Below are 13107 nucleotides of genomic sequence, written 5' to 3' on the forward strand. Positions count from 1 at the left end.
GGTTGTGTCTGGTAGGTTCGTTGGTTGGGATATTGTGGAATCGGTCCATTATTGTTGTAAGTCGGTGGTCCATGGTTTGTATTGGTTGGCCAAGGTGTATGGATCGGGAGTTGGGGCCTGAAGCTAATGGGTGGTGGCCTAAAAGTTTGAGCGAAATGAGGCTGAGCTGTTCGAGGTGGCAGTGTAGGTGGTGGTATATTTCTATTTGGGTTTCTGGCATGTGTCTGTTGATTTCTATTCAAAGCCATGTTAGTGCGATAGCTTTGATTCTCTAGTTTTAAACAATAGTGAAGGGCTGAAGGTAGATCTGCTGGCTCCTTTATTCCAAGAATCCGTGGTAAATCTCCCTTCAAACCTCTAATGAAGGTATCTAATGCTTTATCTCGGTATATTTTTGTCATAAGGGTTTCGGATTCCCTATTTAATTCCATGCAGCCTACTTTATTTAATATCAGCGACAAGTGGTTGTAAACGACCTGGTAAAATTCTTCTACTGTTTGGTTGTTACCTTGCACTAACATTGTCATCTGATATTCTAATGTTCCCAGATCTCTTTTGTCTGCGTAGTGCAGCGTGAGACATTTGGAGATAGCGCTCCAATTTAGGGGAACATTATACGACTCGAGGGCCGTGTCGGCATTGCCAGTGATTTTGTTTCTCACTGTATGCAATATGCCAAAGTATTTTGGCGAACCTGCCTCAGCTGCATAGGCTGAGAGTATACGATCTACACTCTTCTTCCATGAGCTAAATTCTGCTGGATTACCGGAGAATTCTCTGAGGCTTTTAACTATGTCCGGAACTCTGTCTAAGTCATTCAAATTGTGGTTGGCAGTTATTGTTTGGTCGTCTACGTCACTAAACTCCCTAGAGGGGTTGACTAACTGCTTTACCAATGTCGGCAGTTGTTGTGCCAAAATCTGGCTAACCGTGGCTGCTATTATCTGTTCTGCGTTATTCGCCATGACTCTATTTTGTAAATGTTCGTTTTGTCTGTCGATGTGTCGTTGTTGCTGTCTGTTCGAGTTATGTCCGCCTACCTGTGGTTGATCTGATACTATTTGGGGCCTAACTAAATTGCTTTCATTAGCCATAAACGAGATATATTACTTATATTGTATATTTTAAGATATTTTCGAAGTATATTTAAATCTAGTGTTAGTTTTTTACTCTATATTTTACTTGAATTTTTGATCGTTTTGTTTTCTTTTTAAAACCAGTGGCTGGTTTCTTCCTTCTACTTTGGAGGGTCCCTTGGGAGTCGCAAAGTTGGAAATAATTTATACTACGTTCGTAGTCTTTATATTTGTTGATCGTTTTACACTTTTTTATCTTGCTTATCTATCGTTCTACAATTTTTAGTATTTATTATTCTTATAACTTTTGTGTTAGTTGTTCGTTTGTTTTTTTTTTTTTTTGTTTCACTTAATTTCTAACTTACAGTACTATTCCTGATGTGGCAACCTCCCCTGCCGGTCCGGATTTCATCCTTTTTGAAGCCTTTGGGTATCTACTGGGGATCCTGCGACCAGTCTTTGTTGAGAGTATCCTGCGGGCGGGCCTTACAAGATGCGTTGTCCACCGATGGGCAAAATTGAACAATTAAGTTCCAATTGCCTTTCGCGAATTTAACCGATCGTTGAATTTAATCGACGAGAGTTGCACTGGTTTTATTTTCGCGTATAACCGACTAACGCGTACGTAGAAGCGTTTTGTTCTGTTGTAACACGAGCCGGTCCCTGCTCGGGCGCCAGTTAATTCCAAAGTTTATTAAACGATGAAAAAAATATAATTTTTAGGGAAGCAAGACTTCCTTTATTTGATGTTAATTTGCAACTGAATAAACTTAAATCAATTCTAGCCCTAGTAACCTGTGGCTTAGCGGCAGCGGCGTTGGCAGCGGCGTCGCTGCTGATGTTGTTGGCCCGTTGGGCAATTCTTCTTGGAATTTTCGGCGGTTGCCAGTCGGCGCGTGGAGGAAATGGCACAGACACCAAGTCAGCATTTTGCTGCACTTCTTATGAGGTGTTGCAATGCTTCTTATTGGGACTGTATGAATTTATTTGTTGTTAACTTACATTCGCCTTCTAAACACAACTAATTTCGACCAATTGGTCAAAGTAAACAAAATCCAATATGAAAATTTAAAAGATTACGACATTCATAGCACTACTCCAGAAAATAGAAGCGAAGAAGTACTTTCAAAATTAAAGAAAAATTTTCCAGAACAATTCAAAAGTCAACTAACAGAATTATGCACCAAGTATAGTGATGTGTTCGGACTGGAAGCCGAACCAATAGCGACAAATAATTTCTATAAGCAAACATTAAGACTTAAAGATGATGAACCCATTTATATTAAAAACTACAGAAGCATAGCCACGTTAAAGAAATTCAAAAACAAGTAGGAAAATTAATAAACGACAAAATCGTAGAATCGTCTGTATCCGAGTATAACAGCCCACTCTTGTTAGTTCCGAAAAAATCATTACCAAATTCGGAAGAAAAGAAATGGCGATTAGTAATTGACTATCGCCAAATCAACAAAAACTACTTTCTGATAAATTCCCGCTCCCCAGAATTGATGATATTCTAGACCAACTGGGCAGAGCTAAATACTTTTCATGCCTTGACTTAATGTCAGGTTTCCACCAAATTGAACTTGAAGAAAATTCAAGAAATATAACATCTTTTTCAACGAGCAATGGCTCATATCGCTTCACGCGATTACCATTTGGTCTTAAAATAGCACCAAATTCAGTTCAGAGAATGATGACTATAGCATTCTCGGGTTTAGAACCCTCGCAGGCATTCCTTTATATGGATGACTTAATGGTGATAGGATGTTCCGAAAAACACATGATTAAAAACTTAACTGATGTTTTTAATGTATGTAGGAAATATAACCTGAAGTTGCATCCAGAAAAATGTTCATTTTTCATGCATGAAGTGACATTTTTAGGTCACAAATGCACTGACAAAGAAGTATTGCCAGATGACAAGAAGTTTGACGTCATCAAAAATTATCCTGTCCCTCATGATGCGGACAGCGCGAGACGATTTGTAGCATTCTGCAATTATTATCGGCGTTTTATAAAAAACTTCGCCGATTATTCACGGCATTTTACATAACTAGATTATGTAAAAAGAATATTCCTTTTGAATGGTCAAGTGAATGCCAAAGCGCATTCCAATACCTTAAAGAAAAGCTTATGCACACCACATTATTACAATATCCTGATTTTCCCAAAGAATTTTGCATTATAACAGATGCCAGTAAACAAGCTTGCGGACCAGTTCTAACTCAGAACCGTGACGGAATTCAGCTCCCAATAGCTTATGCATCTCGTTCATTTACCAAAGGGAAAAGCAATAAGAGCACAAGAGAACAAGAGTTAGCGGCAATTCATTGGGCAATTACCCATTTTAGACCATATATTTATGGCAAACATTTTACTATTAAAACGGATCACAGACCATTGACATATCTTTTTTCTATGACTAATCCCAGTTCTAAATTAACTCGCATGCGGCTAGAGCTTGAAGAATACGACTTCACAGTAGAATACCTACAGGGGAAAGATAATTTCGTAGCAGACGCACTTTCGCGTATTAATATAAAGGAACTCAAAGATATGCAACATAAAGTCCTGAAAGTCACTACCAGGCGACAAGGTAGACAAAATAAAAACTGTACAGTGGAAAATTATGAACTTCTGCCAAGGCAAAGTCATAAAAATGTATCCAAGCCTAACGTACATAAAGTCATTACGAATGATGAAGTACGAAAAGTAGTGACCTTGCGCATAACAGAATCTAAATGTTTATTTAAACATGGAAATAAAATTATCGCAAGAATCTTGAAGTTGAATTGAAGTTAGCGATTTATATACCAATGGAATTCTCGAGCTAGGTCAGTTCTTCCAAAGGCTCGAAAAAGAGGCCGGTATATTAAAAATCAGCCAACTCAAAGTGGCACCGAGCGAAAGATCTTTAAATCAGTTTCAATAGATTTTTTTAAAAATATGGGCAATGAAATATTAAAATCTTTAAGAGTAGCGCTACTCCAGCCGGTGAACCAAATAAAAGATGAAAAAGAGATACAACAAATATTGTCTACATACCATGACGACCCAATTCAAGGAGGTCATAGCGGCATAACAAGAACGTTAGCGAAAATAAAAAGACACTACTACTGGAAAAATATGACACGTCATATAAAAGAGTACGTACGTAGATGTCAAAAATGCCAAATGTCTAAAACAAAGACGCACACAAAAACTCCTCTGACTCTTACAGAAACACCTGTGAATGCTTTCGATATAGTGATACAGTTGGTCCGCTACCCAAATCGGAAAATGGTAATGAATACATAGTCACATTAATATGCGACCTTACAAAATATTTAGTAGCCATTCCAATAAAAAGCAAAAGAGCAAATAATGTCGCAAAAGCTATATTCGAAAATTTCATACTCAAGTTTGGTCCAATGAAGACGTTCATCTCGGACATGGGAACAGAGTATAAAAACCAGATTTTAACTGACTTATGCAAGTATTTGAAGATCAAGAATCTCACCTCTACTGCATATCATCATTTGTCCTATCCACTTAACACTCTTTATCTAACTTACATTGCTTTACTTTATTAACAATTTTCTTACTTTGTTTTTTCCAATTTATTGTATTTTCTTTATTAATATAGCAAATTAAGATTATTTTTAATTTCACTTGAGATCACTTTTTTCCCTTCTGCTTAGATGTAGGTTCATACAAAAGAGCTAGAATTATGTTAGAAAAAGCTAAGGCTTATAGGAAATTAGCATATGACGAAAAAACAAAAAACTTTGAATTAAAAGTAGGAGATAAGGTACTTATAACAAATTAGACCCAGTATATTTAGGACCATATATAGTAGAGAAAATAGAAGATAATGACAACATTTTTATTAAAGATGGTAAAGATAAAAAACCAAAAGTTCATAAGAATAGATTAAAAATTTTTAATTCTTAATAAAATAAAATAAAAATATATGACGGCCTGATCAACCGAATGAAAAAAAAAATGTTTTTTACAAATAAACGAATTATAAATTTTTATACCTTAAATAATTTTGTATTTTTATACTCCAACATTTAAAATTTCTTATTATATAAAAAAAAAATATTTCAAATTTTTTACAAAAAAAAAAAAGGAAACCTTAAAAATTAATTTCATTTAATAGGGAGGTGTAGTGCGTATATGCCCTTACAGAATACCCCGTACTTAAATATAAAGTATGCAGCACTTTGTTGCATACAATAACAATAATATACTAAACGAGCCCAGAGCCACATTATATATTGGCTCGGTCTCATATTACGCAGCTCGGTTCACTAGCCTCACTAGCTGACCGTTTATGCTTATGCTGCATATCCCACGCTCCGTCTGAGCGCATTCCGTGAGCAATATATATGCTCACTAATGCAGGCATATGCGAGCTACTCACTCTCCCTCTCTTTGTAGCTGTTAACGAATAACAGCATAAGTATATATGTATATCCATAGGCTAACCGAACATTATAACAAGTGAATAAATGCATTCTGAACAAAGATACAAAACAGCACTGACGTGCTGGCTTATTTTTCATTGACAATAAGTGTTCTTTTTACAGCTTCTTCTTCAGACTCTCAGCTGATGTCCCCTTTGTAGGCAACTAAGGTACAGCGCAAGCCATTTGGTTTCATGAAGGCGCAGCGAGGGCGATAATTTTGCGAATTGCAGACATTTATAAATGCAGTGGCCTGCGCCTTCACAAAATACACATGCATATGTTCCATTCTTGGTCACCACAAACGTTCTTCTACTACTGTTGTTCTGGCCCACCTGGGGAACAGGCTTTGACAAAGCTTCTCAATGAAAGCTGTAAGCCGCTCACATGATGGTATGACGTCCAACGGCGCATCATCCTCCCAGCTAGCTTGCGTGGCGCTATATAGTTTTTGAAGCAGTGTATGTACTATGATGCAGACGGCGATCTGTTTCACACTGCCCATCGATTTTATCGCACGTAAATGAGAGTTTACCTTATCTGAGAATTCGCGCAGCTGTGTCTTCGCACCGTTATCCACCTTTCTTAAACCCAAAATTTCAGCAATATGTGCCTGAAAAACAAGACGCTTGTTATTAAAACGCTTATCAAGCAGATCTAAGGCGGCAGCATAATTAGCGTTTGAGATTCCCAACGAGCGAATTGTATCCACCGCTGTTCCTTTGATGCATCACCGTAGATGCTGAAGTTTTTCAATGTTGGTCAAATACGGATCCTTATCAATGACCGTGGTGAACATATTCGAGCAGTCAGATCATTCTGTGTAGCCTCCACTAAACTCCGGCAATTGAAGTTGAGACAATCGAGAGTGGTTTGGAACAACAAAAGTAGAGCGCAGATCATCGGCTGTGGCGGAATTGAAAGTGGAGCAATGTGGAGTCTGCTGAATCTTGCTTCGATTTTCGCGCTCGCGTTGAAGGGACACTCGTTGCCGCCTAATGGCTGAATCAAAGCTTGACTGAAGATCCTCTTCGACGCTGGCCTGACTCACATCCAACAAACTATCATAGATTGTTTCAAATTTCGCCTGCAAGTCAGATACCATGCAAATGTAATTTTGCAGCTCGTAGTCATCAACATCGCGAAGTCGCACGGGATCAAGATCAGAGGACAATCTATTGACTCGATCACTTAGATTCTTAATCTTTACTTTAAGAACTGCTGCCTGTGTTCCAACCGCCACTTGATTAGCAGATGTCGCCTAATTTTCATTTGCACTTGCACCTTCATCAAACATTGTTAATGTAGCGCATAACAAAGTTCACACAGCCGAGCTACAATACAAAATTTGCCCGCACAAGTGATTGTTCGAGCGAGATAGCGTATAGCCGGTTAAAGTGCGTAACAATGTACAACGACAAACTGTATGCATACGCACAAGCATGCGGTTAAGTACACTATTAGAGAGACTTGGTTAAATTGATCACTTTATGTTGAGGCTCGCAGCATTTAACGCACAACCTTTTGTAAATATGCGCAATGAAATTGTTTGTGGGGGTGGCGTCAGATAAATAATCGTCAGCTTAGTGAAGGAAACCAGTGGTTTTTTTTTGTATGTACCTTTATTAGAAAAATTCGGCTGCATGTAACAAACTCTGAATATTAAGTGATTTTACATATATTTGGTTGGAGTTATGGAGGTGGAAAGGAGACCATAAGGAGAGTGCTGAGCGCATCTGGGATCGTTGCTGAACGGGTCCTTCATGTCCGCTCTGATAGCTCGGGCTGGAGTTATGCAGCTCAGTTGCGGGTCAGCCATTAAGACCACCTCTCGAGACATCTAAGTTGTCTTGGAGCGTAGCACGGCTGTGCATTAAAGCGGCATACTGAGGGTCTTTATCCCGGTGTCGAGCAGCACTATGGCGGTAAGCAGTATACTGACGCCCTTGTGCTGGAGAAGGGACGTAAGCGACGTCCGTATAGTAGCACGTCGCGGGCTTGAGGTTGATGTGCCGCTGGAGGGCGAAGAGCCAGAAGCTCTTCTTGTGGGTCTGTTGGCTGACCGAGAGGGTCGAGCGCTACGGGGATCACGCATGTAGAGTAAGGTGTGGTGATCCCTTTTGGTTCGTTTTGATTAACAAATTTTGCACTTGGCTCCACTACGACATGACTCCCCTGAATGCTGATGAGCCAGGCAGTTGGAGCAATATTTGTTTATCAAAACGGCTCGGAGGCACTTCTCGGGCGTGAGCTTCAAAAAACGCTGGCACTTGCGTAGCGCATGGATGCCTCTTCACACCCGGCATCTAAAGGAGTCCCCTGCTTGGCGTTGATTTGACGCCTTCGTTGACGGAGCCATGCTGGTTCTCTACAGAGAAGTGAGCTGGAGAATAAGATATAGGAGAGGTGTTATTATGTGATTTTTTGGTTTTGAAAGTGGGATTAGTTGCTTTTAAGGATTAGTCGGTGGTGTTATTTGCCTCAGGAGGAAGAAGGACCAATTTGGCTATTGGCCTTCGGATGAGACCACAAACGGTGTTCGGTCATATACCTCATATATACATTAGTCAGGATATCAATAGCAATGTCAAAACAGATTATGTTAAGATTACGCTAATTCTCTTCTATTTGAATGTCATAAGCACTCATACACATGTACGAAGCCTAGCTCTCTTTCGAACTCTGTAATTGCTCGGTCCCTTCAATCTTAATTTATGTTAAGAAATCAGTTCTGTAAGCATCATCATAGAAGTCAGTCGTGTTGCTCATTAATTTGTAAAACCTTTATTAAAACTTCATACCATCCCCACACGCCCACTTGAGATAAGATTCTTAAAATGTCAATAAAACGCTTTTGATCTAACATTTTGGAGCCCAACGTGGGGCTGGTGTGTGGAAATTGACGGCATATCGTTGTCGCACAACATCTCGTTGGAAAAAGGTTTTATCGAACTTCTCGCAAAATACAGCATCGACAGCAACATTTGGCCAGCTCTTCTTTCTTATTGCCGTTGCTTCGTCGCTTGAAACTCGCTACTTTCGCTTCGCTACTGCGTTCATGTGGCCGTTACTTCGCGCTGGATACGCTCTGAGTTTGATTGCTCATTCCCTTTGTCTCACATCTCCTCTCTCGTTGCCGTAGCTGCGTCGCTGGAAACTCGCTACCTTCGCTTTGCTGCTGCATTCTTGTTACCGTTGCTTCATCGCTGGAAGCTCGCTGCCTCTGGTTGTTTACTGCATTTTGCTTCATCACTGCAAGCGACCCTCACATCGGTGACCGCAACATTTTCGTCTTAGATGTTCTGTTAACAGTGGGAGCATTTGAACTCTCGCTCGCTCAGATTGGTGAGAGTGACATTATCAGGTCAAAGTTAAGCTGTGAAAATTTGGCAGTATCAAAACTGTCGCTCGGTCACAACATTCTCGATACATAATCTCAACTCTTGAAGCAAACTTACGTAAGCGAACGAACATAAAACGCAATATCGCACACTTAGAGGATGTTGTAATAGTGTCTACTGAGGTTGATGGCAGTGAAAAAAGATTATCACACGGTGAGCTACAATTACGCTTGGACATGTTGGAGATATACATTACGGAGGTTTTGAAAGTACAATCTGAAATTTAATTGGAAGATCCTCAGGACAATGGACGTGCAGAGGTGGATGATGTACTGCACAGCACCTCATTTTCTAACGCTGCTCCAATTCGCTCTTCGCCGCCATCGAGCCTTCCTCGATTGGCTCCGCCAGTATTTGATGGGAAACGAGCAGCGTTTAAAAACTGCATTACATCATTCAATCAGATTATCGGTCGTGAGTACTCTCTTTCGAACATTGAAAAGTTTAATTATCTGCCGAATTGCTTGAAGGGCCCTGCCCTACAGGCAGTAAAGGCATTCCAAGTGACTCAGGAAAATTATCCCAAAGCTCTTGCTCGTTTAAGTGAACGTTATGACAATCCTACACTTACATTTTTAGACACAATAGAATCACTATTCAATCTACAGCCAGTCGACAAACCGGACGGAAATCAGCTGCGCAGTCTGCTGGACAATGCGTCAGCCCTGTATTCATCATTATCGTCATTGGGTACCGGATCAGATATTGCCCAAGCCCTGTTGATATTCATCGTCATCGGAAAATGTGACCAGCAAACTCGTAACAAGTGGAATGTAACATTGCCAAATTGGGCTCACTGCACAACTATTTTGGAACGTCATTGTCAGTTTCTGCAATCAAGCCGCATTGCATCGTATCGAATGGCTGATTCTTCGAAACAAAAACATGTGTACAAGCCTAGCAAGGGATTATCATTTGTTATTACTAATCCAACATGCATTGTTTGTTCCAGCTCCGACCATAAAATTGTGCAATGTTCTCAGTTTCAAGACATGAGTCCAAAACTCTCAAGTACAGAGTCGTAAAAAATGCTGGTCTTTGCATTAATTGCCTTCAGTTAGGACATCCGATGGCTCAGTGTCCGTCTAACAATCGTTGTCGAAGCTGCAAGCACCGCCATCACACGTTTCTGCATTTTGGTCAACCGCCATCATTATCGTCTACATCGCCATCATCCATAGCGCAAATATCCTCAACAACGACTCCTTGTGCAACGCACTCGCATATGAATCAATCGCCAGGCGGAGAAATAATTCTTGCTACTGCAAAGGTACTAGTGCGAGATTCATCAGGGGCGTATAAACAAGGCAGAGCATTCCCTGACTCATGTTCCCAAGTCAATTTCATAACTAATCAATTCGCCCAACGGGTGCATCTACGCCGTGATAAGCATCATTTCGAAATCCGAAGCATAGAGGAGACCTCGACTAAAATTAACAACTGTACAACTACTGGAATTCTATCTCGTTTGTCACCATTTGAAGTAACAAACAGTTCTGCATAACGTCTCACATTGCCTACCAGCCGGATTCGGAAATCGACACCTCAGATTGGAGGTTGCCCGCGAATACACCACTTGCGGACGAAACTTTCCACAGGTCAGGTCGGATTGATCTCCTTCTCGGTACCAAGGCATTTTTCGAATGCCTGGCTGTTGGAAAGATTAAGCTCGGAAGCAATTGCCAGTCCTTTAGAAAAAGTTGCTTGGATGGGTTGTGTCTGGCAAGTATCGTCATCAGTCAGCTAAGCAGTCATCAACGTGCTTGCTTTCTGTGGAGGAGTCCATTGACAAAAATCTTCAATTACTGTGGAGCATTGATGCTCCAGAAAATTCTCCAAAGTCAATCAATCCAGAACAACGGCTCTGTGAAGATATGTATTCAAGGACAAAACAGATGAATAACGGCAGGATTGTTGTGCGTCTACCTTATAAGGGAGATCCAATGTGCCATGGCAATTCAAGCGATGTTGCACGTCGTCGTTTTTTGTCGCTCGGCAGGCGCCTGAGTCAGCAGCCTACTGTTCAATCGCAATATATAACCATGAAAGAATATGAGGATCTTGGCCATATGATACACTATACCATATCATACACTAACCCCCTACATCATTCTCGTCTACAAGACGATTTGAACGATATGCAACTTTGGTGTTCGGCCAATCAATTGCATCTAAATTGTTCAAAGTGTATGTTTATGACTTTTAATCGTACTACACCTTATCTTGTCAGTTATACAATCGACAATATCCCTTTGCAACGTATACTAACAGTTAAGGATCTAGGCGTTATTTTTGATTCTAAACTCTGTTTCAATCTTCATATAGATACCATTGTTAATGAGGCAAAAGGTGTACTTGGATTCATTAAACGATGGTCTAAAGAGTTTAACGATCCTTTTATAACAAAACTTCTGTACATCTCTCTTGTTCGCCCTATCCTTGAATACTGCTCTTGCATCTGGTCTCCACAGTATATCAACAGCCATGATCGTATTGAACTAATCTTCGGTTGCCGTCCTACTCCAGCAGACTGCTTCTTCTCAACCTTCCGTCGTTAATCAACCGTAGGACAATTCTCGGTGTTGTCCTTCTACATAAATTGATTATTGGCGACATAGATTCTCCTTTTCTGCTAGGGCGTCTTCAATTCTCTGTTCCGGCTAGACCAACCAGAAATTAACGCCCCTTATTACTACCTCCGTGCACAACAGATTACGCTATGCACAATTCTTTTCGCGTGTTATGTAAAAATTATAATAGTTTGCATCACGTTTTCTCTACCGAACTGTCTCTACCCCTAATAAAATCGTTGTCTTCAGGATACCTTCGGGAAGTCGCTGACCATTCCCAGCAGGGGCATAGCTAGCCGGACAGGCTGAAAAATTTTCCCCCACCGTGTCGGTGATTTCCCATTACTTTTCTCTTTGTCCTATCCGCTTAACACTCTTTATCTAACTTACATTGCTTTACTTTATTAACAATTTTCTTACTTTCTTTTTTCCTATTTAATGTATTTTTTTTATTAATATAGCAAATTAAGATTATTTTTAATTTCACTTGAGATAACTTTTTTCCTACATACAACCTTCTGCGTAGGCTCTAATAGCGTCACTGACAAAATTAGCTGTGAAAAGGGGCACAGCTGGCCGGACTGCCAAATAAAACACCTCCATCGGTCGGTGATGCTATTTAGAAAATTGTATCCTTTAACTAGGCTTTAAGCATATAATTATATTGTACAATCTTTTGAATAATGAGGAAGACACTCGTTTTGTCGACCATTAATAAATAAATAAATAAATAAATAAATAAATAAATAAATAAAAAAATAAAAATGACTTTAGTGACGAGCCACACTTTTATATACCTCACCATTGTGTTTTTAAGCCCAGCAGTGCATCAATGAAGTTACGAGTCGTGTTTGACGCCTCGTGCACTTCATCGTGCCAGCATTCATTGAATGATTTGCTTCTCGTTGGCCCAACACTCCAAGAAGATCTGTATATACGTCTCCTTCGTTTTGGATTGGTTCGTTACGCCATCACAGCGGACATTACGAATATGTATAGACAAGTTTTAGTCAGCCCAGTGGATCGGTAATTTCAATATATATTTTGGAGAGCATCTCCTGATGCTGATTTGCAGACCTTTGAGCTAAATACTGTGACGTGTGGAACGGCCTCGGCCCCATACTTAGCAGTTCGCAGTTTCCAATATCTGGCAGATCTTCATGTGAACGAGTTTCCCATTGGCGCATCCATTGTAAAATCATCGTTTTATGTTGATAATCTGCTAAGCGGAGCAAACGAGCTCATCGAGTTGCAGAACATCAAACACGAGGTCACCGAGATTCTTCGCCGAGGACACTTCCCATTGGTTAAGTGGCACTCCAATCATCCCGCCGTCAGGAACGACGAATCGGTAACGGATTTAAATTTGGATGAAAACGCTGTCACTAGCGCACTTGGCGTAGCTTGGGATCAACGTCGTGATGTGCTACTATTTGAGGTGAATGATAGCATTTGAAAGCATGGAGAAGCTGCGTAATGTCTCTCAAGGAATTGTCGTCGATTTCAGTACCCCGTAATTGCTTGCAAGCTGAGCTCACAGCAAACGTGCTTACGGCTGTTGCATATATGTACGTTTCGCGGACTCGTATGGCAATGTCCAGGTTCA

At 40.3% G+C, this 13107-nt stretch overlaps 1 protein-coding gene across 1 annotated transcript; it reads left to right on the forward strand.

Moving 5' to 3' along the window:
• Nucleotides 1-8814: 8814 nt before the first annotated feature.
• LOC138911553 (uncharacterized) lies at nucleotides 8815-9978 on the forward strand. Its single transcript, XM_070210908.1, has 2 exons — nucleotides 8815-9345; nucleotides 9540-9978. The coding sequence occupies exons 1-2, from the start codon at nucleotides 9178-9180 to the stop codon at nucleotides 9954-9956; spliced, it is 585 nt and encodes a 194-aa protein (XP_070067009.1). The 5' UTR covers nucleotides 8815-9177; the 3' UTR covers nucleotides 9957-9978.
• Nucleotides 9979-13107: the final 3129 nt, after the last annotated feature.

Source organism: Drosophila virilis, unplaced genomic scaffold (genome assembly GCF_030788295.1).
Source record: "Drosophila virilis strain 15010-1051.87 unplaced genomic scaffold, Dvir_AGI_RSII-ME tig00001568, whole genome shotgun sequence".
Classification (NCBI taxonomy): Eukaryota; Metazoa; Arthropoda; class Insecta; order Diptera; family Drosophilidae; genus Drosophila; species Drosophila virilis.